This window comes from Hibiscus syriacus, unplaced genomic scaffold (assembly GCF_006381635.1).
Source record: "Hibiscus syriacus cultivar Baekdansim isolate YM2019G1 unplaced genomic scaffold, ASM638163v2 tig00012523_pilon, whole genome shotgun sequence".
Lineage (NCBI taxonomy): Eukaryota > Viridiplantae > Streptophyta > Magnoliopsida > Malvales > Malvaceae > Hibiscus > Hibiscus syriacus.
Genome location: NW_024062285.1, coordinates 720,519 through 746,810, shown reverse-complemented (window position 1 = coordinate 746,810; position 26,292 = coordinate 720,519). Strand labels below are relative to the sequence as shown.

Sequence of the window (26,292 nt, the reverse complement as noted above, 5' to 3'; positions counted from 1 at the left end):
ATGAGGTTTTGAGGTGGGCTCTAATTCTCCATCATCTCCCGGTTTAGGTTCTAAAAAAATGGTACCCGAGTTCTCCTTGCCGGTGCCCCCTTGGGTTTGCCAGACCCTTAGTCCTAAACCCATCACAGGCTTGTATGGACTAAGTTAAACTCGAGAGGACACATTCCCTTATGCCCGCACGGTGAATAAATTCACACGAAGACATAAGGTATATGAATCCCGAAGGCTACTTGCTAGGCCCGCACGGTGAATAAATTCACACGAAGGCGTCGCTTTCACCCCCACTTAAAATAGGGTTTGGAGCTCGGGTATAGAGCCTTAGATGAAAAAAAACTTTGAAGGCTGAAATCATGAGAAAACGATTAGTCCAACTATTTACTCGAAAATATAATCAAAAGTGAGTAAAAAGGATCGAAATATTACCTTAAAATTTAAACTTACCCTTTTCGTTAAAAAGACAACTGGAAATTACCTTAGCCTGACTCACTTACCTGTGTCCCCAGCGGAGTCGCCAAGCTGTCGCAACCGTCTTTCAGTTGGGCCCCCAGAATTGGGCTTCGACTTAGGTAAATGGATTGGAGTCGCCACCGATCATTTATTTAAAGATAAATGGGTTGATCGATACCCTATTTCTTACCTGATCTGCGTCTTACCAGAAATATGTCGGGCTCGGGAGTCGGTTACGGTCAAGGAAGGATTAGCACCCTTGAACCGCCCTTTCGGTACTACGTAATTTCCAGTTGTCTTAATTAAGAAAAATAACAAGTTAAATTAAAAGATAAAATAATGATCCAAAATTACTTACCTTTGACGAATTTACAAATATACCCTTTAAAAGTCAAAATATGGATTAGAAGAGATGAATAAATGATAATAAAGTAAATAAAATAAATAAAAGAAAATCATATATATATACATGCAAAATAAAATATATATATATATATATATATATATATATATAATAACACTAATAAAAAACATATATACATATAATAAAATTAATAGAAAGTAATATGCATATATAACAAGAATAATAAAGTAGGAAAAAAATGATTTAGGGGGGAGAATTAAATATTTTAAAAAAATGAACACGCCTCGGGGGTAGATCTAGGTTCGAAACTTCGAAATTCCACCCTTTTTTAGTCATCGGCGCAACCCACGTTTTGGGTTATTCGAACCAAATCTCAAGAAAAATAACGTGCACATGCGAGAAATGAACGAACCAATGTAAAAAAAGATGCTACCTTTTATTTCCTTTTCGAATCGTTTACAACAACTTTACCTTTGTATTTTCCGTGCTTTCCTCTGTGTTTTGTGTGTAAATCGTCTGTTACAATGGTGAGTTACAATGGCTATTTATAGTGCTTGTGGATCCTATCTTTAGGAGTTTAAATCATAGTAGAACTCTATCCTATTTTTAGGAGTTTGAATCATAGCAAAATGTTATCCTATTTTTAGGAGTTTGAATCCTAAAATTCTATCCTATTTTTAGGAGTTTGAATCCTAGTAGGACGAAAATGTGTGTTGACACTTATAAAATCTTAAAATTACGTAATAATCTCTAAAATTATATTTAAATTTATAATATTCTAAAATTTATATTATAAGTAGATAATGGGCGAACGGATGTGAATAAGAAGGATGCGAGGCGAGTAAATTTTCAAACTCGTCACATATCTATTACTTGTACTTATCCCGTCCTAATTAAAGTGAGTGAGGTATAAAATTTATGAAATTGTACCCGTATGTGGTCCACGATATCCGTTCATTAAATTTTGTGAAAATAAAAGCCATCTGTCTCACCTCTACGCGCCTCGATCGTAGTCTCCTACAACCTGCATTCCATCTTTTTGTCTGCACTTTTCCCTCCTCTTTTATTATTACTATTTTGTTTTTTTTTAAATCATTTTCCACTTTAAACTGAATAGGAAAAAAACTAATTAAAATAAATATGAAAAATATATAGAAAAGGAGGAAGGGGCGCGTGAAAGACAGACGCGATGTACACAGGGAGAAAAGGAAGGGGATTGTTTGCATGTGACCTGTCCTTGTTTCCCACCAAAGGCAAAGACTAGCCACTAGCCACTAGCCAGGCTATTGATTTATGAAATTTCACCTAACCAGAAGACAATTGTCAAAAAGGAAGCATATGAAATTCAAAATATAAAATTTATTGTTTAAGTCAAAATCATTTTATAGGATCAGGTGCACATGTCCAATTTATAAGCATCTCTTCCATGAGTAATAAAATATTTCTTACAATACCGCTTTTTCTTTGGTCGGAAATCATCAAACGACCTCTAGTGTTTTGGGCATTAAGTGGGCTTTTCGAACATAGAAGACCCACGATCGGCAAATGAAAAATATTGAACTGTTATCTACTTTTGGGCCGTTTTCCAACGTGTCATTGTCTTATTTAATATCTTTCATTTTATTTTAAATTTTATATATTAAAAAATAAAATCCATATATTTTACATTTTTGGATAAAAAAACATTTTTATATATTATCCAAAGAAAGCTGCTAAAACAACGCAACACCAAATCTCCAATATTTCAATCAACACAGCACCTACTCAAATCAAATCAGTACTCATATTAAACAAAACTTCTGTTACAACCCTCAGCTTTTTAAGAATCCTTTGTTATATTTTATTTTATGTAATTAAATAATTAGTAACATATCAAATATTTTTATTATTCTTAATTTGGTGAATGACCGAAAGAAGAACGATCGAGAGTGTTCTTTTTCTTAAACAAATTTAAATATATTCTATATTTTAAATATTTTTTTATATTTTTTATTATAACGCGAGTTCATCCTAATTAATATTTTACAAATTCACATTCTAAAATATTATAAATTTATTTTAATATAAAATCTTACATTTATCCTTATTTTTTAATATATGAATACAAAAAATTCTGAAAAGCTTGAGTTGTATCCTAGAAATAATTTCCTCCTTTTAGTGTCCAGAAACCAATTTAATGTTGAACTAGTTGACTGGGCAAAGGGAAACCGCGTCGCTTGGACAGCTTTCCTTCCATTAAATTAAGGGTTAATCCCATAAACTATATTCAATACTTTCTCAAATGGTAAGCCAGCTTATAAATTTCAAAATATTTATATTATTATTTTTTAAAATTCATTTTTCAACACACTAAATCTAAATAATTTATGTTAAACAATAGATCAATTTAAAATATATTATGTTAACCCCAAACTAATCAAATAACACGGGCTCATTCGATCTCCATCCAGCATCTATGTCCAAGTAAGATAACCAGACGGTGAAAATTTACATTTTTTGAATTTTTTTATAAAATAAATATTGTTTTTTTATTTTAAATTAAATTTAAAAGCAATCATATAATAGTTTTTCCACTGCCATAATTATTCCAACATACCTGTTAATAAAGAAGTCGCTTAAATTAATAAACAGAAGAGGAGATTCATGGCATGTCGGTAAATTATTATTATTAAATAAAAAGCCCAAAAAGTATTTCATGAGTTTCCTGTTCATGTCTTCCCATCTCATCTCCATATTTTTATCAATCAACATTCTCAGATTTTATTCGCTCTAGCGATATTTATCGGATCGAGATGATATAGAGAAGTAGAAATAAAAGGAATCCGAAATACGTGATTTGATTTTGATTTGAAGCGAGTGGGGACGAGAAGAAGATGCGGTGAATCATCTTGTAGAAGTGTAAGTTTTGATTTGATCTGAACAAGGATTTTATCCGATTGCTTCAAGGATAAAAATCGGAAGGAAAGTGCCCGCTGAAACTGAGTTGACTCGGGGGAAAAAGAAGACGAACCGCTTTCTTTGGTATGTTTAATTTAACTTATTCTCTCCTTAATCGATTGCTCGTTTTATCATTTATTACTCCTATTTTTGGAAAGTTGGTATCGAGTTATTTATCGTATTTAATAGGAATTTATCATTTTTTCCTAATTTTAAATGTCCTGCAAATTTATCACTTCTTCTATTATTTTTGTTGGCAGCCATAAAGTAGAGAATACGGCTCCATTTCAGCTTTTAGTTTAATTGTTCAACGCTTGAAATTTAACGACTTAATTTGTTTTTTGGGCTTTGAAGTGATTGAAATGGGGTGTCAATGCTCTAAGCTAATGCCATGTTGCTGGGATTCACAGTTCCAAGCGGCAGTGTTAGAAGCCCCTGATGTTGGTGGGTATTATTACTATTGAATTTTCTTTGGCAGTTTTTTTATTCGTGGATGATGTGAATCAGAATGATTAGTTAAAATGTTTGAACTTGTTGTAGAGAATGAACAGAGTGGCGAGGTTGATGAGTTGCCTGCGTTTAGGGAATTCACATTGGAGCAACTCAAGAATGCAACATCTGGATTTGCAGTCGAGAATATTGTTTCTGAGCATGGGGAGAAGGCTCCTAATGTTGTTTATAGAGGAAAGTTAGAGAATCATAGGAGAATTGCTGTTAAACGTTTCAATAGAATGGCTTGGCCTGATTCACGACAATTTATGGTAAATAACTAACCAAAGTTTGCACTTAGCTAAAGCTTTGCTTTCATTTTTTTTCCTGTGATTGTAACTTGAGCTATTTCATTATGCATCTATAGGAGGAAGCAAGATCAGTTGGTCAGCTACGCAACAATAGATTGGCGAATTTGCTTGGCTGTTGTTGTGAAGGTGATGAAAGGTTGCTTGTGGCAGAGTACATGCCCAACGAGACACTCGCAAAACACCTTTTTCATTGTAAGGCTTGTAATCCTTGTGTTTGTAAGTTTATAGCTACGTCTTGTAAATGGCTCTTAACATTACTTCTAATTTCACCAGTCATAATTGTTTCGCAGTATCTGCCGGGAAAATGCTTCCATCTAAACAAAAATATTATTTTTTAAGTAGATATTTAGTTATTCAATTGTTAGGGTGATCAAACTTTTGCTGTATAGACAAATGGGTTTTGAAATTATGTTTCCTGGTCCCAAAATGTAAGTGTCTGGAATAATCTTTTTACTTCCTTGAATCAGGGGAATCACAACCAATGAAATGGGCCATGCGATTAAGGGTTGTAATCTATCTTGCACAAGCATTAGAATACTGCACGAACAAAGGGCGTGCATTATACCATGATCTCAATGCTTACAGAGTTCTGTTTGATGAGGTAATATTTTCTTATCTTGCTTTCTGATCATTTTCTATTGGTAAATTTTGTAGGATCCCACGATTTATATATATTTGAATTCTTGCAGGACGGAAATCCGAGACTTTCAACCTTTGGCTTGATGAAAAACAGTAGAGATGGAAAAAGTTACAGTACAAATTTGGCATTTACTCCTCCAGAATATTTGAGGACTGGTATTTACAATATGGATAATTTTACAGTATGCATTCTACTTTATTTTATTGGATACTGGTGAATTATGTTCTAGCTATGTCTCCATATTCAGCATGAAAACTGGATCTACATTGTGATAATGTTCCTTCTATATAAAAAAAAACATTGTGATAATGTTCCATCATAACTTTTTAGTGTTAATTGAGATGCCAAACTTGCCTGCACATTTATCTGGCACTAACTTTTGTACTTGATACATTCTAATCAAGAACTTATTTCAAGTGCCTTACCTTTGTTATGTAGGAAGAGTAACACCAGAAAGTGTAATATATAGCTTTGGCACTCTCCTGCTTGATCTTCTCAGTGGAAAACATATCCCTCCCAGCCATGTAAGTTACTTGTTTTTTGAATATAACCATTGGGTTTGTTTCGTTTCTCATTTGAACACAATAGTAGTCTGTTCACAATGTGGTTGTCATGACATCGACATCTTAAAGACTTTTTAAATCTTGATTGCTAATGCCCAAGCAATTTCTGCCAGGCACTTGACCTAATACGAGACAGAAATCTTCAGATGTTGACTGATTCCTGCTTGGAAGGGCAATTTTCTGATAATGATGGAACCGAGCTAGTTCGCTTGGCTTCTAGGTGTTTGCAATATGAACCAAGAGAGCGGCCAAATCCTAAATCTTTAGTTGCTGCTTTGACATCTCTTCAGAAGGAAACTGAGGCAAGTTGTTTTTCCTTTTTCCTGCGAAGTGGCAGTATATTTACATTTTATGTGAATCAGATTGTTAGCAATAACATTGGTGTTCATTAAGGAATCTTCTTTTCATGGAGGTCCATGCACTTCTGAGAAAAAAGGGAAAAAGGGACAGGAGTTCACTGAGTTCTAGTTTCCTTTCCTGTGTAGGTTCCTTCGCATGTACTAATGGGCATTCCAAACAATGCTTCCTTCACTCCCCTATCTCCAGTTGGAGAGGCTTGCTCAAGAGGGGACTTGACTGCTATACATGAGATTTTAGAGAATCTTGGCTACAAAGATGACGAGGGAGTGGTGAATGAGGTTTGTGTTAGTGTGCCTTATACTCTCTTTTTTTCCTCCTATCACACTTTTAATTGTAATAGCAGTTTCTTGTTTGCTACATTGTAGGTTATAATCAAATTTCCAATTTTTCTTTTATATTTGCTTCAATCTAAATTTCAAAAATTGCAAATAATCAGGAATCCATTGTTTGGTTTCTGTCTAACATGCAAAGTACTTGCTGTCCATTGTTTCTGAAACATTTCTTGTGTTCTCCTGCAGCTCTCCTTCCAAATGTGGACTGGCCAAATGCAGGAAACTTTGAACTCAAAGAAGAAGGGGGATGCTGCTTTCAGGCAGAAAGATTTTAAAGAAGCTATTGAGTTCTACACTCAGGTTAAGTTGTTAATGATATTTTCAGTCAATTTAAAGAACATTAGTTGCAACTTCATAATATTATCTATGCTAGCTTTCCTTCGAATATTCTTGTGCAGATTCCACAAACTCTATTTGTCGATGGCATGCTTCTTTTCCATTTTCCACTAACTCGATATGTTATATACATATTTTGAAGAATACATTGGTTATACACTGCTGGTGAAGTTTTCAGTTTTGGGGCTGGAATTGTTTCTAGGTATTCGTAGAAATCCACTGACAGTTTCTTTATAAATTCACAGTTTATCGATGGCGGTACCATGGTTTCCCCAACTATTTTCGCACGGCGTAGTTTGTGTTATCTCATTAACGACATGCCACAAGAAGCCCTGAATGATGCGATGCAAGCCCAAGTGATCTCCCCAGTATGGCACATTGCTTCTTATCTTCAGGCTACTGCACTTGCTGCTCTCGGGATGGAGAACGAGTGTCAAATAGCACTAAAGGAGGGCGCCACTCTTGAAGCCAAGAGAAGCTCAGTGGCTGGGAAAAAGTAAACAGCACCATGCGGATAGTGAGTCTCCTAATCGCAGTGCTTTGTTTGTGATGATGAAAACCTGACATCGATCTAGGGAGTCTGCAAAGACCGTGCGATCAAGTGTTCACTCATTCTGTAATTCAACCATAGAAAAACAGTCGTTTTCCCTGGTAATGGCAAGTGAAAGTGTAGTCATTGATTTCTTTGCCTTTTATTTCTTTTTATTGTGTTATTTTCCCTTTATGAGTGTATGTGCGAGTTCTTTCATTCTTTGTTGGGTTTGATCAGTTGTGCTCGTTTATGTAACAAATTCTTCCGTCACATTGATTTGGTAACCGAGAAACATTTGGTAATTTGATCTAAAATTTATGTTAATTTCCCCCCAACTTATGCTGATAAACTATTTTCTTAACTTATACAAGAGTATGTATTGTACATCGTTAGAGTTTTGTGATTCAAATTATGTTTTAGTTTTATACTAATCTAGTATCCTTAGATACAAGGCCGGAGTCAAGATTTAATCTTAACATAGGTTGGATTTCTAACTATCTTCGAAGATCTATCTTCCAAAGGTGAAGCATCAAGAGGTATATCGATTGAAGTTTTAGTTATTATATTTTTCGAAGGTTAACCGCTTTTTCTCTTAAAAAAACTCTATAATTGTTGGATTTTTTCCATGACAATATGTATTTATATAAAACTAGTTCACGAAAAAAAATAATAAGAAATCATCATTCAACTTAACAATTATTAGATTACCCAAACGAAAGCTAAAATTAAATATAAAATCAAATAATTTTAATTAAAAAATAATAAATATAATACTGCTTAATTGCTTACCTTTAAAATTTGACATTCGATTGAATTTGGATTACTTAAGTAAATTTTAGACAATCGTAGTAGAAGAGAATTTTATTGTGAAGCTTATGGTTTTTTAACAATATTGTATGTTAGAAATATAAAAGACTTTTTCTTATTTATATTGATTTTGAAAAAACTCAATTCCTATTCAATTGCACTAAAAATTTTTGACGACTCCTACTAGGGTAAGAAAAAAATTAAAAATTACAGTAGGGGCCGAGGCTCCTTGAGCCTTAAGGGCCCTCCTCCGCTGGTTAAATAAGTGAAAATAAATGGTTGAGATAATCTTTATTTTTTTCAAGTGAATATCTTATGTTTCTTATTTGTGACTTATGTTTAGTAAACTTAATATATATATATATATATATATATATATATATATATATATATATAAGTGTTTGTAAGATTCCCCATAGGGTTTTATACACAAACATTCAGAAGGATGATCAACATTTGTTGTCTACATTGTCTTTGCCGTGAAAAGAAAATCAAAATACAGGTACTAACGACAGAACACTGTTAAAAAGGAACAACAAACGTACATTAATTATAGTGATGAAGTACTCCACTAGTGACGACATGTAGCTATAGCTTTATGAGACAACACAGCTACAGCAAGCTTCCATTCCTCTCCCATCTTTAAAACTCTGTTCGATTACCTCTAGCTGCACTATTATCTCTTCGAACGTCGGTCTACAATCCGGATTCTTGTGCCAGCATTCTTTAAGAAGCCTGAATCAAGACAGCAACAACAACAACAAAAAACCATCAGACTGAATGGATACAATCATTACCTCAAGTTCTAGATTTGGTTGCTGAGACAAATTTTCAAGGGTAGCCTTATATTAGCACAGAAAACCGGGAGAATTCACATTTTGATCGGTTCGGGGTAAAAGAATGAAGAGAGCGGTGGCCTCAAATCCTCGTATGCCCTCTTGTCCGCGACTTGTTCGGCTGTTTCCGCCCTGTTTGATGGTCCTCCTTGGAACATCTGTGAGGAAATGTACTTAATTAGCCATGCTTGATCTGCCATGGAAACTATGTCATCTTATAAACAATCCGTGCATACAATTTAAGTCACCTCATGCAGTATTAAAGCAAAGGAGAAGACATCAACGCTCTTCCCGTAGGATTCTCGGCGGTAAACCTCGGGTGCCATATACCGATCTGGCGAATCTCGAAACAGCAGCTAATGTCAAAACTCATAACTTATTAATGTTCAATTTTTCAGAAGGAAGTGAAACTTTACATGAACCAGTTCCCCCAGTCATTTTGTAACCATAGGAATCCTTTTCCTGTGCAAGTTTGCTCAAACCGAAATCGGTAACCTTAAGGCGGCCAGCTTCATCTTGTAACACATTTCTGCAAGACCAACAGAATGAAGGCATCAGAATCTATTGCTTCTTATCTAAGTAAGCGTGTACTCCAAGTTAATTCATAATCTGTCCTGGTGACAAGGACTTGACTGTGGCATCGGCCGGAAGATCTAATTTCCAATACCTTGGCGTCAAATCTCGGTGTATAATAGCATGAGGTTTATGCTGGTGTAGATAGTTCATGCCTCTGCAAGGTCCAAAAGATATAAGCTCTTTTCAGAATTCGGTAACCGCCCCAACATTACAAGTAAACTAAACATAATCAAACAGCGGAGTAGAGGGGCTGAATTAACGACAAGATATTTTGAAGAGGAAGCTCATCAATGATTTACTGTAATATGTACCTTGCAATATCAAGAGCATAGGAGATGGCTGTTTGTGGATCAAGTCTTCCCTTCTTTCTCAATATATCATACAAACTTCCCTAGCTCGACAAAATCAAATGAAAATAAGCTCAAGGCGATCTTATGAAGGTTGCTCATTACGCAATGGGGGCGAGACTCACATTCCGAAGGTACTCGGTGAGGAAGATTAAACGATCAGAGTGCTTCAGAACACCGAGGAACTGCACTATATTAGGGTGGCGCAACCTTTGCCACAAAGCCAATTCCTTCAGAAAGGTATTTCTGTTAAATATTCAACAGCAAACAAGCAAAAAGTGGCTTTGATTGTCAAGCTAGAATAACCATAATTGAAGCTTTACTAATCTGCAAGGTATGTCATATCGGGCTTAGTGATAGAAGAGATTGAAGCTTGCTATAAGTGGTAGCATATAAGATTTACTTTGCTTTAGGATTTGATGCGATCGAAGAACGGATTGTCTTGGCCGCAACTTCAGTGCCACGCCAGTTTACCAGATAAACTTCACCATATGCTCCCTGGTATGCATTGGCGAAATACCACCGAAATAGAGATTGATAAAAAAGAAAATATGAGGAAATCATATCAGATGCCCTCACTCGTATGAAATCGAAAAGAGAGGAACTTACCTCTCCGATGAGGGTTGCTTCATCCATGTCGACCTCACTGTGATCGATTTCAAAGCATGGAGCTTGAGAGTCGACTCCCACCTATTACAAGGAAATGATAAGATGTCAAATGAGAAGCAACATTGTATGTACCAAGTCCCCAACCCTACAAAACACAGACATACTCCTTTACACTATAACTCTAACCGAATCGATCCCCTAGCACAAAACAGAATGTTCCAAGTGAGCTTCATAAGATTCCCTAGCACAAAACAGAACTACTATCTTGTTCTCATGCACAATTTCTCAAGAAAAATGCAGACAAAAGGCACAAAATACCGGGTCGATTCCCCCTCGAGCTTCAAGTATCTTGCAAACCTCGTGATGTCGAAAGCTACGTGCATCGGACAATGGCTACAAAAACAATCCACATCAAAATCCATTCGCATAAACTGATCTATCCAAAAACGAAAGGAAAAGGATTGAACTTACGGTTCGACCCCAACGATCTAAAGAGTTAACATCAGCACCTTTCTCAAGAAGCAAAACAACAACTTCAGTCCAACCTTCAGAAGCAGCTAAATGAAGAGCCGTCCTCTTATCGTAATCAGCTCCATTAGGCTCCACCCCTTTCTCCAGTTCTTGTATGACGCCGGCCTTATCGCCTTTACTCGCACATTGAAGCAGTCTATAAGGAGCACCGGCATCAACTTTCTGCACTGCCAGCCTCTGCTACAAAACAGACCCCTTGTATCTATTTAGTAAATAAACAAAGATTACACCTTGGGTTATAAGTTATAACTATGATCTTTTAAGGATAATCTACCGTAGAACAAGAAGAAGATGGCCTGGAACCTTCCATTTCTGATTGCCAAACCGTTGTTTGAAACTTGGAACAAAAATTACACCTTGGGTTATAATTATAATCTTAAAATCGATGCAGTGACAGTTAATAATGTAGTTGCAGGACAGTACAAATGTTTCATCGTCTTCGGAGCCGTCTATGTTATATTTTTCCAGTTTTCTTTTTGTCTCTTTTCATTCAGAATTTACCGCCTCGTATGCTACGCCTCGAGATGGTGACACGGAGCCGTTTCAACGCTGGGAATGGAAGGGTAAATTTTGGAGAATTTTACTGTTTGGATACTGAGAAAATCCAAATAATAATAATAATTCTGATTTCTTTTTTCTTCCTTTCGATTGGGCTCTGGGAAATTTTCCATCTCGTAACTGGCTATTACCATAACAGCGAATAGAAAGTTCTCTCAACTGTTTTTTTAATTCTGGCCGGGGGTTCGAAATGGGTGATAAAATAGTGGTCGTTCGACAAACACTAACGGGACAAGGGACTAAATTTCTAATTAAAGGTTCGAATCTTAACATTTATAATAGAATAAATTTGGTTAGAAGAGTCGGTCTCATTTTTACATTATCTAATCTAGATTAATTGATCAATAGATCATATACAAGTGATTAATTTAAAAATAATAATGGTGGGTCGATCATTGAACCCAACTATACTACGTCATTTGTCTGCTTAGGTTTGGAGTTTAATTCGCAAAAACTACAGTTAATTGTTTCATATAACCTCAAACTATGATCGTCTTTTATAATCGGTCTCTAAACTTATAAATATTTTAATTTCATTATTAAACTACGTCTGTCATTCTAAATTTATCCTTAAACTTCTAAACATTTTAGTTTCATCCCCCAAACTATATCCTTCATTCTAAATTAGTCCCCAAATGTTTTCAACATTTCGATTTCATCCCAAATTATATGTATATACTAATCACATTTCATGTTAATAAAATCGTTAGGTCAAGCTATATTATTATATGTTGGAAAAAAAATTAAGTTTAGGTTAAACTATGTTTAAAAGTAATTATATATTTGGATGACTTTGGGGATGAAATTGGAAGATTTAAAAGTTTGGGGACCAATTTAGAATGAGGTCGTAGTTTGAGGATAAAATTAGAATGTTCAAAAGTTTAAGGCCTAATTTAGAATGAGTATCATAGTTTGAGGATGAAATTAAAATAATCAAAAGTTTAGGGACCAATTTAGAATAGGGATCGTAATTTGGGGACATATGATGCAACCAGGGACTGACACAAGATTTTATGTTAGGGGTGAATTTGAACTTATGAAATTTTAGGGGACGAAAACCGATTTTCAATAGAAAATACATGAAAAAAAATCTAAAATATATAGTAATTTTATATTTTTAAGGTCCGTCTAGGTCTATCCCTCCATGCAATTAACTTCAAAAACTATGTTAAAATAATTTTATAAGCACCAATCAAACAATCTCGAAAGTAAAAGAATTGTTTGTTATTTCTTGAGGTCAAATAGTTAGAGAATTATCTTTGTACAAATATTGTTTTACACCGCACTACGACTCAATGAACCGAGATCGATTTATAGCTGCATCAATGAAGCCTCCGATGGAGGATAAACAACACAAGGATGATTAAGAGGAAATAACAAGAAGTCAGTTGCATGTAATTTAATGTAAGATTATGACACATGGTCTGAAAATCTATATGATATGAATATTACACCATTTTTGCAGAAGTCCCTATTTGACCTAAAAGAGCACCAGGGTTCAAAGAAATGGAAGGCACGTCCATCCCAATCTGTTAATGCTCTGTAAATCCATTGATTTTTCTAATATGTTTGACTCGCCAAAGTTTAAGAGAACCCCATGAATTATTACTCCCAAAGGCTAACCTCCGACCATGCCAACTTCTTGGGGGGGCCTGCGAATTAAAGTTCCTAAAACATGCAGGCAAAGTAGAAAATTCCCACTAATAACCGGTTGGTCTCGGATTCGTGTGGTTAGAATCCATGAAAATAAAGTTAAATTTGACAAAAACGAATTATATATATGATAAATCAGCTCATTTTAGGTAATTTAGTATACTATTCTCATAATGAGCTCTCACATGGTAAATTATCCATGATAAAAAGATTCTGAATCTATGTATCAAATTCAGGATTAAAGGATAGAGTTTCTGACAGTTCCTCTGGAAATTAGAAATTTTCATTTCATAGTTGAGATTCTGTTCCACCAAACTATAAAATATTCATCACGTATTTGCAAATTGCAAATCATATAATAAAACCAACCAACCCCAAGTCTTCATAAATATTCAACGTGATATTACAACCAAGGCACACTGCATGTTCTATCAGAAACGGAAACAACACCCTTTCATCCAAAAAGAAGCCAAAATCTCTTGCAATTTTTTCTTCTCCAAAGAATCAAATCAAACCCTTTTTTTCCTCCAGGTTTTGCCACTGGATTTTTGTTGTTTGATCGGAAAAAAGGGAACCCGGCAATCAGACGGTGAAGAACTCAAGATCCTTTCTTGTTTGGATGATCATGGTGGCATGGGAATGCAAAAAGAAAGTTTTTCTTTTGGGAAGAAAAAGGTTACAGCGGCAGCGAAAAGGTTACAACTTAGGAGGGAACTGTTTCAAACGTTCCTCATATTACTAGCTATCTTCAACGGTTCCCGAATTCAAATTCTGTATTTACAGTACTCTTTGAAGGTAAGTTGTGGGAAAAAGAATGTTGCTTTATCATCAAACCGTTGGCCTTGGCCTTTACATTTTTTCAAATTTCAGTGAATTATATTTAGAATCCGATGAAAAACAACGACCTGTGAGTGTTAAGGATTCCAAGCTTTTGCCTTTTTTTGTTTCTGCAGGAAAAATGGTCTTTTCTTTCATCTTCTTTTTCTTCTTCCCGTGTAAATTATGCAGTTTAAGCCTCTTTTCTTCCCCCGGGTTCATGTTTTGGACCATGTCTTGAAGTCCCATCAGTTCAGTTTGTTTTGATTATGATTTTTGAAGTATTCAAATCTTGAGCCCAACCAAATTCCATGATTATTTGCAGAGAAAGTTATAGTAGCAGTAGTAGTATTAAAGCAGCTCAAATGGACAATTTATCAAACACTGATGAACACTATGATCTGGGTTATCAGCCTTCTCCTTGTTCCACCGAACAGAATGATCAGTCAACCACAGAAACTCCGGGGTGTTCGACGATGAGCAGCGATTCTTTCTTGTATTTCCGGACTTATTCGGGGACCTCGGCTTTTTCGGAGACGGTTGATGATCATAGTTGTTGTAGTGAAGGTTCACCTTGGCCAGCAAGAAAATCTGGGGCTCAGAAATTGACTGTTCTTACAAGGCTTGGAACAAAGCAGCTCAAAAGCAACGTAGATGAAAAGCTTGATGCATTGGAATCATTGGATTTAGGTAAAAATATTTGGCAAAGTTTTCATCTTTCATGCTAAATTATTTGTTTTTTTATGCTGATGGGTGTAAAAATTATGTTTGATAGAACTTGAAATGATGAAGGAAAGATTTGCAAAACTTTTACTTGGAGAAGACATGTCAGGAAGTGGAAGAGGAGTCTGCACGGCTGTTACCATCTCAAATGCCATAACCAATCTTTACGGTACATAGACATGACTCTGTTTTCAAAGTTGTCATTCAAATCTATGAAATTTGCTTAGTTTTATGTTAAATGTTGATTACTGCAGCGACTGTATTCGGGCAAAATTTGAGGTTGGAGCCTTTGAACCCTGAAAAGAAGGCACTTTGGAAAAGAGAAATGGACTGTCTTTTATCTGTCTGTGATTACATTATGGAATTTGCTCCCACCAAGTCACAGAATTTGCGTAATGGAACAGCTGTTGAGGTAAGGTTTTCATGGTCCGAACCAAGAGGTGTCTTTTGATGGAGATTTGTCATCTTTGTTTACTTTAATATGATGTTCTTTCGACCTTTTTAGATAATGGAAAGCAGACCGAGGTCGGATATTTACATCAATCTTCCGGCGCTGAGAAAATTGGATGCAATGCTCATTGTAAGACAAGCTCTATGTGAGAAACATTCAAGTCTTTTATCATGCTTGGAAAGCTTATCCCATAGCTAACATCCTTTTTTACAGGAAATACTGGATAGTTTCCAGGATAGAGAATTCTGGTATGCGGAGCAAGGGAGTATGTCTTCAAATTCGACCCGTACAGGCTCGTTTCGAAGAGTTGTTCAGAGGAATGACGAGAAATGGTGGGTGCCGGTGCCATGCGTTCCTCCAAATGGTCTCTCTGAGAAGGCAAGGAAGCACTTGCGACACAAACGAGAGTGTGCTAATCAAATTCACAAGGCAGCTATGTCAATCAACAGCAGTGTTCTTTCTGAGATGGAAATACCAGATTCATACATGGCCTCCCTTCCAAAGGTTAGTCCTTCTGGTGATCATACTAGAGTAGCTATACAGAACCCGGAGCTGAGCTCATTGAGTTCATGCTATCACTCTTAAAAGTTGATTGATGTTCGGTGGTAAGTCCCGGTTTGATCCCTAACTCTCTTTTCCTCTTATCTACAGAGTGGGAAAGCCAGTATTGGAGACGTGATCTACCGCTTCATGTACTCATCAGAAAAATTCTCCCCCGAATATCTGCTCGATTGTCTCAATATAGCATCCGAACACGAAGCACTTGAGCTTGCAGACCGTGTCGAAGCTTCGATGTACACATGGAGACGTAAAGGGTGCTTGAGCCATTCGAAATCATCATGGAGCATGATGAAAGACATAATGTCCGATGTCGACCGAAGCGACAAAAATCATATATTAGCTGAAAGAGCAGAGAGCTTATTATTCGCCTTGAAGCAAAGGTATCCCGAACTTTCACAAACGTCCCTAGACACCTGCAAAATTCAATACAACAGGGTAAGCGATCAAAACTGGTATTTTTTTAGTCTAAAAGATGCAAGCTTTCTGACCATCTAATGAGAAGAAACCAATGGAAACTCTGGGTTCTGCAGGATGTAGGGCAAGCGGTACTGGAGAGTTACTCAAGGGTGTTGGAAGGTTTAGCTTTCAACGTCGTTGCTTGGATTGAAGATGTGTTTTTTGTAGACAATGCAACAAGAAACCCAGAGTGAAAAAGTAATTTCCAGCCAGGAATTTATATATCAAAAAGAGGGCTAACTCAACCCCAAAGCCATCTCTGCTGCTGATTGATTAATGCTAAACCAAGCATTTAATTTCCACATTTTTTGTAATTCCATGAACAATTTGATTTCTCTTACATTTGGACCATCTTTTTGTTAATTACAATCCTATTCATTAACGAATTTCATTGCAACAATCTGAGACTCCAAATTGCTGAACAATTTGAAATAAAAAAGGTAAGAAGAAAAAGGTACATGTATCTACTGTTACTAATTAGTAGTAGTTATGATGATAAATGGACAATGACGAAAATTATCTCAAAAACCCAAAAACACTTTAAGAGCATCCACGGCTTGAAGTTGAAACCTGAGGTCAATTCTTCCCCTTCAAACAAAATGATTGACCACTCCGGTTCTCAATCTTCAAAGGTACACCCTGATGGAAATATTGCTTTACTAGGAGTATCTCGCCCTCTTATGCGACTTCTTTGGGCAAATTAAGGATGTGTAGGACTTGATTGCTTCACACCCGCTCCCTTTAACAACTGATTCCGCTTCAGCTTCGGGTTCCTCATCATCGTCGCTGTTGGTGTTGCTCGGAGTGATCCGATTCTGGTATGCTCTCCGCTGCAAAATGAAGACATTGAAGTGATAGCAAACGAGCTCTTCCCGACTTTTCTTAGGGAAACACTTGTAGATATTCTCCCAGAAAGATCTTTCTAGCGACGGAGGATTCAACTTCACTATAGATGAAAACATCTCCTGTTCTTTCTCCGCCCAAGCAAAGGCAACATCTTCACCCATCTTATTGAATTTCCACTTGTTGAAAGCTGATCCAAGCTCCAGCTTTACTTTCAATCTCTTCTCTCTAATATGAAACTTTACACATTGTACTGAATCTTGAAGATGGCAGCCACATGAATCCGGTCTTCCCTTTCCAATCCGATCCATTTCGATCAGAGACATTTTTTCCGTCTTCTCCAATGGCCAGGCACGAGTCCCCAACCACTTTGCATCACTTTCTGATACTACTCCTGTCCACTCCGGTACCTCCGCTTGAAATAACGGTCCGATCGGAACTTGAATGTCGACATCGTAATCAAACACCAAACCTGGAGTTATAGAATAACAAATTCCACGCAACTGTTTGTCGATCCCTATCATAGAACTGTCAGATGTCTGTGACCGAGCCTCTCCTTTAGATGCCGTTTTTCCAAGAAATACCTTCCTCGTGCAACTCAGCCTCTCTCTGAGGTTGTACCCGAGTTTACAGTTATCGTCATACATGTAGGGATGCATCTTCTGGTTTTTCTACAGAGTAAGCACACGATGGAATTATTATAATTATAACATTAATAACAGGAGGTGGGGGGAACGCACAAAGGAATATGATGAAATAAATTACTGCACAATACACAAGCAGCAAGGAAAATATATGTATAGTTTCATGAAGTGGATCATCTTATACTTAATGTAAAACTTTATATGAAAAAAATTAGACGAAAATAAGTTTTACAAATTTATTAACTTTTTAATAAAAAATAATTTATACATTTTTATTATAATTTAAATAGATATATTTTACATGGATTAAGATCAACTTATACTTGATGTAAAACTTTTTTTACACATTTTCAAGATCGTTAAATGAGTAAAATAGACATTTGAGATTATCTCCATATTTTTTTCAATGAATATTTTCTTATTTTCTATTATTAATCTCAACTATCTATTTCAATGTTGCGAAGAAAATATATGTCCACAACAATAGTGATTGTTTCACCAATTGCTAATTGTGTTTCTTTCAAATAGTATCAAGATGACTATAATAAGGGACAAATGCATGATTTTTATATTAGAATGTGAATTTATAAAATTTTAAAGGGTAAATTTATAAAATTTTAGGAGACGAAAACAAATTATTAGTAGAAAATATAAAAAAAATATATCTAAATTATATAATAATTTGAAATTTTCAGGAACAGCGCCTCGTTCTCTCCCCGGTCCATCCCTAGCCGCCATGCAGCTGGTCTTATTATTCACAAGGAGCTAATAAAGCAAGATGGAGCATTTTTCCAGCAGACTACCTCCTTAACATTCAAAGAACTTGAAAATAAATAATAAAACTTGTATGATTATCATTAATGACTAAAAAGTAGGCAAGATTTAACGATGGGTGGTATGTACCTGCAAATTGGTCTGGCCAGCACTTGAATGATTATCATTTCTGCGAAAGGCGGCTTCCCGGAACAATAAAACTTGCTTCCAAAGCTCTTCACTCCCATAAGCCTTCCACTTTGAACTGTCCGGTAATGAACCAATCACCAAATTGCAAGGATCCTTTGCAACTTCGGTAACCCAATTAATCATTTCCCATGTAGAATCATGCTTCCGTTTATGAGATGAAAAGTTTTCCTTAACATCATTTGAATCCAATATCATAACACCATCGTCACCATCACTACATGTGCAATCCTCGTTGTCATTACACATTGAATTGACTGCACTTTTCACCCTATCTGAATGCATATCTTCATCGTCGTCAACTAGAATGAACTTGTTGTCACCCTCTGAATCAAACACCACGTTCTTTAGATCATGATAGTTCTGCAAATTTTCAACTTCCTCATAACGCAAAACCCTGTTCATCAAATCAATATGAGTAGATTCTTCACCTTTTACACGTTTCTCTTTTCCATCTGAACCCGCTACTATACTCTCATCCACTTGCGAATACTCCATGATTTTCTTCTTTGATCCCAACAAAAACCCTTTTAAGGTCAGCTCCCAGTTCCATCAACTGGTCACTACAGTATGATTCGCTCTTTGAGTCCTCACTTTGAGCAATTATTTCCAACCATCTCTCTAACGAAACTAAGTACTTAATATAAACCAACTTAACCGATGAAGCTACATTTAAACCCAATCCAGATTCTTTAGCAACCGAATCCCATAACCCACTTTCTGTAACAACATTGTATCCACCATTATCTCTTACAACCAAGAAAAGCTTAAAAAGATCCACAGGCTTTCCATCAGCAAGCAATGGAGGAAAAGGCCAAAAACAACCTAGGGCACAAATTTCTTCCAGAAACAACCCAAGGAATTTAGCGCAATCTAGTGAAGACCCATCAGCAGCTCTCATCGACCACCCTGCCATGGAATCCGAAATTCAATCCCCATAAACAAATAGTTCTCTCTATAATCTTCCATTATTAAGAAAAAGGAGAAGAAGAGCACATACATAAAACTCGGGGACCAAAACGATAAATGACTAAGAAAGCACCATAGAAATATTTAAGCTCAAATTACAAACTAAAACATCTGGTCCTGCATGATAGAGATTTTTGGCGGAAAAATTAAAATTTACTAATCTAGGGTTTGGATTGTGAATTTTGGATTTGTCCCGCGCTTTCTCTCTCTCTCTTTTAGGGGCTAAATTACAAGTTTTGCAATAAATCGATTTCTCACTTGTTTCCCCTAAATATTCTCTTTCTACCCCTTTCTTTTGCAAGGGTTTTATTAAGCCCTTCTCCCCCCCCCAAAAAAATTCTCTCTTAGACCTTTCTTTTTGTCTTGGGAGGAATTTCATTAGGGTTATAAGGTTTCAAGCAAAGGCTCCCAACCCTCTATTTTATAGTAGCTAGTGGGCATAATTAGTTGACCTTGTTTGTTAACCATGGGTTGAGACTGAGAGAGGTCATGGGTATGTTTGGCAATTCACAAATACAGGAAAATATTTTTTAAAAGAAAAGAATATTGAATAAATTTTTATAGGTCTCTAGATCTAATTAATGGATGACAATTTATATATTTCAAATTATTATAGAAAATAGATTATTGGCGTCTAATAAATAATGAGATTTGAATTTTATCGATTATCTTGTTTGATGTGAGATATCTTTAAAGTCAGATATCTTCGTCAAACATCATATGTGGATGATGATTCTTACTATGGGATGGATTGAGGAAGGTTGAATGCGACAATTGTCTCTTTAAAAAGTTCAAATTCTCATATAATTTAGGTATTTGTTTCATATTTTTTATTGCTATTATATTTTTACTTCTAAAATTTCACAAGTCATATGTTTTTAGTATTTTCTTACATTTAGTTTTATATTTGAACCTAGACAATAAATTTTAATATTTTATTCTAAAAATATAAAAAATGGATGTCCCTTGTTCCCATATGTAATGGGGTAAGGGGGAGGTAAGAAAGTAGGCTGCCCCCAACACCAGGTTGAGAGCAACTTCCGTAGAAGACCTCCGAATTATGAAATGCCCTCCGTGGGACTCGATCCTACGACCTCAAGGTTAAGAACCTTGTGCTCTACCAACTGAGCTGGATAGTCATCTCTTTATTCTAAAAATATAAAAACATTCAAAATTAAAATAATAATAATTATTATTATTTAAAAATATTTTAATTATCTATAAATTAAAACAATATCAGTTAATTTGTGACATCAAATTAACAAAAAAAAAAGTAATTAAAAAGATTTAAATGGTTAAGCCAAATGTTGGGCTTTCAAAGCTTATATCTACTTACATTTAATGGGTCAAACTTGTAAGTTGGGTAAAGTGACTTGACTCAACCAAAGTTTTTTTCGGGGTAAATTACACATTTAATAGATAATCAATCAATTTTGGTTTGTTTTAGTATATAAATTTTTAAAATCATACCTAACGTTTAATTTTTGTTCATTTTAATACTCCACCATTAAAAAGTTAACGTGTTAGAACTTAAACTATCAATTTTAGTCCGTTTTAGTATCTAAACTTTCAATATTTTTCAAAACTTATGTTAAATTTTGAACGGGGTACTAAAATGAAACAAAAACTAAAGTTTAGGCATGGTTTTAAAACAATTGAAAGTTCATGTATTAAAATAGACCAAAACCGATAGTTTAGGTACTAAATATATAGTTTACCCTTTTTGTTGAAGGAGGTGCCACTTGAGCCATTTAATGAGTAAATTAAAAGGAAAAAGAAACAAACAATTGGCTCAGAAACAGAAATAAACAGGAAATAACACAAAGACATGAAAACGTTAGAGGAAATTATAATAATAAAAAAAAACTAAGAGGCTCATACGATCAAAAACTTATTGTTAGAAACACTTGGGAAGGGTTTTTGAAGCTTAGAAACTAAAAGGGCAGGGCAGCAAGAAAGAGACGACGTCTTAAGACAACATCAAAACAAGGCTGAGAGCGTCTAAGGAGGATCTACGCAACGGTGGTTGGGGTGTCAATGACGACTGGGATGGATGAGGGAGCATCTTCTATCCAGAAAGTATCCTCAGCACTCGTTCTGCCCGCAATTGTCGTTGCATGTGTCGCTTTATTACCATCTTCCCACAAAAGCGAATCGACACGATCGAAAATAGTGAGAGACAATGGATGACAAGTCGAACAATCAAAATGTTATCTTCATCAGAGTTTAGTTTTAGAAATACCGATTTGACACCCCAAATTGGAGAGACATTGGACCATCTCATAAGCCAAAACATAGTGGATGTTTGGATTTATTTTACACGTTGTTACCTAAAATAAATCCATTAGAGTCATGAACCACCAAGCCTGACAATGCTTTGTTATCAGCCATTTAACGTGTCAAGTCAATGTTATGTTATCTCTGTAATGATCGTTAATAGCGAGTGATCAATTTATTATAAATCGATAATGTTAGTGATCAAATTGTTATTTTTAAAAACATTAGTTGTGAAAAGAGAAGCTTACTTAAACTTTAGTGATCATATATATTTTACCCTAAAAATAAAAAAATATCATGAATATTTTTTTACTATTTATTAAATTATATTATTTTTAAAATAAAATAATCAAATAAAGGTAAAACCTTTTATTACTTGAGGAACTTAAAATATCTTTAAAAGAAATCTCATATTCTCTCGCATATTCTCATCATATGTCACAAAAAATTAAATATTAAAGGATTTGGCTAAATATTAATGAACCAAGCACTAAATATTATAAACATTATTTTTGTTTGGATTTAAAAATATTTTCATCAAGCCTGAATTAAAATAAAATAAAAAATATATCTAATTAAGACTCAAATCCAAAATGCAATCCAAATCTAATACTCTTAAAATAATTCTATAGACATTACAATCGATATCATCTTAACATTACTCATAAAATTATTGTTATTAAGAATATCTGAATTAAAACCTTTCATCTTAACAATAATTAATAATTACTACATATGTTATAATCATCAACAGCAGCACACTTTTGGCATTCACTGTCCAAACATAGCTATCTCGTTCGTTGTCTTAATTTTTCACTAAATTATAGTTACAATGTCGTTTGTCTAACATGTTTTCATCCGGTAACCAAACCTAGGTATTTACATACATGTTACACTTCGCATTGGACCAATTTAAAAAAAAATGTTTAAAATTAATAACCAAAGAAGAAGAAAGAGGTTCTCTCTTAAAATAAAAAAAGAATGGTACAGAAAGTGTACAAAGTAGGTCATAGGTTTACTGGGACTGGTTGGTTCCATTGTCGGGGACGCGCATTTCAGCTCCCCATTGCCGCATTCGTTCCGATGCATGTTCAACCTGTAAAAGGATCGATCCCGTGCTCAGAATTTTGACAAGCCTGAAGCTGAATATATACATTCATTAATGTTTACGAAAGAGGATGTCCCCACCTCTGTGTTCCAGTTAGTTTTGTAGATGATATACAGGAGGATTAATGTCTGCAAGAATGTCCCACAGATCATGCCAATCCAGATTCCCTGCAATAATAGATGGAGTCTTGAATATTGAGTAATGCAATAATGGGAGCAATGTGATTTGGAACCTTGAAATTACCTCCACCCCAGAATGGTTATGATAGCCGAGAAAAAATCCGAGTGGGAGGCCTACAACGTAATAGCAGAACAAGTTTACATAAGCTACCAGGGCTTGCCAACCTCCTCCCACAGCAACACCTGCAATCGCAACACGACGGCACAAAATCATTCGATCGCTCGTTTGGGTGGTGCGGGGTTTCGATTCAACTGCTCACCTGATATCACCGGCTGCACGCTGTTCAGCACCATGGTTATGCCAAGGAGATGAGCCAAATGAGCCACGGCCTTTTGCATCTCTATGCTACTCGTAAAGATGACAGCAAATTTGTTTCGCGTCGCCAAGATTGCCAGTGCCGAAAGTATTCCTATGAGAAGCGACTGTATTACCGTGATTATCACCGAATATTTCACGGCTCTCGGATGCGCCGATCCGAGCTCATTCGACACTCTCACACTGAAATAACCAATCAAGTTCAACATCAGTTCTCCATAGGGGCAGAGTATTTCACATAAGAAAGTTGTTTTTTGTTACCTTATAGCTGCATTTATTCCTATAAACAACATTCCTTCCCAGCCATTGATGTTCATGCTGAAACATTTAGTTGAAATGAAGCTCAATTGATTAAAAACAAAAAACAGATTTAGAATAATGATTTTGATATCAGTACCAGATGGAAAGTGAGCCAACTGCAATGACTGGATCGTCGAGGTGACCGGTGAGAACAATTATCATCATGAAATACCAAATCTCTAAGCAAAGCATCACCGCCGAAGCTATAGAAAGTTTGGTGAAACCCCAAAGATCCTTAAAGGCTAACCACGATAGCCCAGTCCAACCATCCTTGCAACAGCAGACCACATACACAAGTTGAGCCAGGGCAACCATCCAAGCCGAGATGTCATATGCTACCGCTGCACCGATGGTACCCCACTCGAACACGATAACGAATAGGTAAATTATCATGATATGTCCAATGAAGGCGGCGAGGCCTATCCAGGCCAAGACCCCAACCTTGCTCTGTGCCTGTAGGAACTTCTGTGTTGAGAAATTGATGGCTAATGAGAACATTTGCGGTACAACTTGCATGGTGAAATCCCCGGCAAGATCTGCGATTTCAGGCTCTTGTCCGAGGAGTTTCAGGAGTGGGGTGGCATATAAGTAGAGCGGCAACAACGCAAAACAGGTCCCGAATAAGATTATCCACGATCGCTGCATGTATACGCCTAGCATTTCAATTTGTCCTGCACCAAATGCCTGCCCGCATAGCGTCTCTAACGCACTAGCCATTCCAAGCTGTATACGTAAAGAACAAGTGTAAATATTTTGCTCTTAATAAACGGCAGACAACGTTAGAGAAGCTAACCAAGAAGCCAAAAGAGAAGTTTGCAACGACAGATAAAGCAATGGCGACAGCCGAAAGCTCGATATCACCGATATGGCCGGCAAAGATATTGGTGAAGGAGTTGATTCCATAGTTGCACCAAATATTGAATGCAATAGGAGTAGCTATGGCCCATAGCTTGGAGGACTCGATACACCATATGTTTTTCGCGTCTGCAAAGCTTTGAATCGGAGGATAATCTCCTCCCTCGAGGACTAAACCGGTCGGTGCCGGATGCAGCTCGGTAACTTCAAAGGGGAAGATCCGTGATGGTTCACTACGAGGCTGATCGTCCATAAGTTTCTGCGTAGGTGATGAACCAGCAGAGGATGGATTAGTCGTCCCCTCTGCATTTTGCAGCTCATACTCCTCGGTATTCGCAATTTTGGCACACTTTTAATGACCCCCTTTGAGTATTTTGGTATTAGTTTCTTCGATTCTATGAATTCAAGCGAGTCGATATGAAGAAAAACCAATCTCTCTCTATTTCTTTTCCTTTCAATTTCGTTTTAGGAGGTGGTCGATTAGGGCTATAAACTAGGATGACCATGAAAACTAAGGAGGGAGTGGACCCAGTCTTAGCCTCTCGAGCTTTAGGACAAGCATTATTCATTTCAATGTCTGGTCTGTTTATCGTTAATATAGTTATTTTCTGTTTCTCGAGGACGTGTTCCGGACCATATCCATATGGTCCCAAAGATGAAGCATAATTATAATTACCAACCAATAATTTTATTTATTTGACATTAACAACTTTTTATATTTCTTTTATTATAAAGCTTTTGAGGCATAATTAAAATTTAAACCTTTTGTTAGTTTTCACGCGGATCAACCAGAAAAGCCTGCAGTTTTTGACTTATGGAAGAATAGCTAACAAGGTGATTATGACTCTTTAGAATCCAAGAAAGGTCTAAAACAAAAGGAGATGAAATGCAAGTGTAATGATGATGGTGGGACATTATCTTTCGTATGTGTACATAATTTTGCCCAATGCCAAAGCCGTCATCATAAGCCAATGACCCCCACACATCATGCTTAACCATTCTATGAGCATTAGACTTACAAATTCTGATCCAGAGGGGAAGAGAAGTTACTGAGAGACGACCGTGAGCCGGCACTGGAAAACTCGACGTTGTAATCCGACCATCCACCGCCTTTTGACATGCCGGAATCCATTCCGGCTGCTTTATAAGAATCGCCAGCAACTATTGACTGTATCAATTTAGGTGGTGGAGGAATGGCCACTTCCACCACTCCCTCTAACATCTTTTCTACCATGCTCATTGTTGGCCTCGTTTCCGTGTTTATTTATTAGTATATTATATATTATTTTCATAGACTTTTCCATAGTTTTCAATTACAACTAAATGTTCATTATCTTATCTCCCAAATGATAAATTAGTTGAGATTTTACGTTGCGCTGCTTCTAATTCTATTGAGGACTTTCTCCACTTTCGTTTAACTTGTTGGGACTTTTGTTTGGCATCCAATTACAAAATCATATTTGTAAATGTTTGACCCCATCACTATGCCTTGAAACCTTTGGATCATTGTGAATGGCTGCTCGTACGAAAGGATTATGTTTCCATAAATCATGATACATTGTTTAGGGAAGGTATAGTGGAGTGTTTTTCCAAATATTGTGCCAAT

General features: G+C 36.0%; 4 protein-coding genes and 1 pseudogene across 5 annotated transcripts; 2 read left to right on the top strand and 3 right to left on the bottom strand.

The window, feature by feature from the left end:
* Positions 1-3,517: 3,517 nt before the first annotated feature.
* Positions 3,518-23,403, top strand: LOC120205617 (serine/threonine-protein kinase BSK3-like). 2 transcript variants are annotated; one of them, XM_039205474.1, is made up of 12 exons: positions 3,518-3,832; positions 4,103-4,192; positions 4,289-4,509; positions 4,605-4,740; positions 5,016-5,149; positions 5,238-5,343; positions 5,627-5,712; positions 5,865-6,053; positions 6,237-6,389; positions 6,630-6,743; positions 7,025-7,325; positions 23,393-23,403. In XM_039205474.1, exons 2-11 carry the CDS (start codon positions 4,111-4,113, stop codon positions 7,277-7,279), a joined length of 1,476 nt encoding a protein of 491 aa, XP_039061405.1. In that variant the 5' UTR covers positions 3,518-3,832; positions 4,103-4,110; the 3' UTR covers positions 7,280-7,325; positions 23,393-23,403. The 2 variants fall into 2 exon arrangements, with proteins under 2 accessions (XP_039061405.1, XP_039061404.1); XM_039205473.1 differs by lacking the exon at positions 23,393-23,403 and having other exon boundaries at positions 7,025-7,459.
* On the bottom strand, positions 8,679-11,057 carry LOC120205620 (integrin-linked protein kinase 1-like). The gene is made up of 11 exons (XM_039205476.1): positions 10,958-11,057; positions 10,805-10,879; positions 10,487-10,567; positions 10,281-10,375; positions 10,003-10,123; positions 9,842-9,921; positions 9,622-9,684; positions 9,371-9,483; positions 9,203-9,288; positions 8,994-9,112; positions 8,679-8,853 (listed from the first exon to the last, which is right to left on the bottom strand). Exons 3-11 carry the CDS (start codon positions 10,511-10,513, stop codon positions 8,715-8,717), a joined length of 843 nt encoding a protein of 280 aa, XP_039061407.1. The 5' UTR covers positions 10,514-10,567; positions 10,805-10,879; positions 10,958-11,057; the 3' UTR covers positions 8,679-8,714.
* LOC120205619 (rop guanine nucleotide exchange factor 3-like) lies at positions 13,931-16,540 on the top strand. The gene is made up of 8 exons (XM_039205475.1): positions 13,931-14,023; positions 14,370-14,734; positions 14,820-14,936; positions 15,022-15,179; positions 15,273-15,347; positions 15,432-15,722; positions 15,870-16,214; positions 16,310-16,540. The coding sequence occupies exons 2-8, from the start codon at positions 14,410-14,412 to the stop codon at positions 16,427-16,429; spliced, it is 1,431 nt and encodes a 476-aa protein (XP_039061406.1). The 5' UTR covers positions 13,931-14,023; positions 14,370-14,409; the 3' UTR covers positions 16,430-16,540.
* Positions 16,747-19,598, bottom strand: LOC120205616 (annotated as a pseudogene).
* On the bottom strand, positions 22,909-25,141 carry LOC120205621 (protein DETOXIFICATION 34-like). The gene is made up of 7 exons (XM_039205477.1): positions 24,625-25,141; positions 23,929-24,554; positions 23,793-23,849; positions 23,476-23,714; positions 23,280-23,398; positions 23,117-23,203; positions 22,909-23,024 (listed from the first exon to the last, which is right to left on the bottom strand). Exons 1-7 carry the CDS (start codon positions 24,937-24,939, stop codon positions 22,944-22,946), a joined length of 1,524 nt encoding a protein of 507 aa, XP_039061408.1. The 5' UTR covers positions 24,940-25,141; the 3' UTR covers positions 22,909-22,943.
* Positions 25,142-26,292: the final 1,151 nt, after the last annotated feature.

Coding starts and splice junctions, on each gene's coding strand:
- LOC120205617 (XM_039205474.1), top strand. CDS start 4,111: ATGGGGTGTCAATGCTCTAAGCTAATGCCATGTTGCTGGGATTCACAG. Junction 4,193..4,288: donor GTTAGAAGCCCCTGATGTTG/GTGGGTATTATT, acceptor AACTTGTTGTAG/AGAATGAACAGAGTGGCGAG. Junction 6,390..6,629: donor ACGAGGGAGTGGTGAATGAG/GTTTGTGTTAGT, acceptor GTTCTCCTGCAG/CTCTCCTTCCAAATGTGGAC.
- LOC120205620 (XM_039205476.1), bottom strand. CDS start 10,513: ATGGATGAAGCAACCCTCATCGGAGAG. Junction 9,922..10,002: donor TCACCGAGTACCTTCGGAAT/GTGAGTCTCGCC, acceptor TTGTCGAGCTAG/GGAAGTTTGTATGATATATT. Junction 9,289..9,370: donor GACTGGGGGAACTGGTTCAT/GTAAAGTTTCAC, acceptor GAGATTCGCCAG/ATCGGTATATGGCACCCGAG.
- LOC120205619 (XM_039205475.1), top strand. CDS start 14,410: ATGGACAATTTATCAAACACTGATGAACACTATGATCTGGGTTATCAG. Junction 14,735..14,819: donor ATTGGAATCATTGGATTTAG/GTAAAAATATTT, acceptor TATGTTTGATAG/AACTTGAAATGATGAAGGAA. Junction 15,180..15,272: donor GTAATGGAACAGCTGTTGAG/GTAAGGTTTTCA, acceptor CGACCTTTTTAG/ATAATGGAAAGCAGACCGAG.
- LOC120205621 (XM_039205477.1), bottom strand. CDS start 24,939: ATGGACGATCAGCCTCGTAGTGAACCATCACGGATCTTCCCCTTTGAA. Junction 23,715..23,792: donor GGAATAAATGCAGCTATAAG/GTAACAAAAAAC, acceptor TGGTTATTTCAG/TGTGAGAGTGTCGAATGAGC. Junction 23,025..23,116: donor AAACTAACTGGAACACAGAG/GTGGGGACATCC, acceptor ATCCTTTTACAG/GTTGAACATGCATCGGAACG.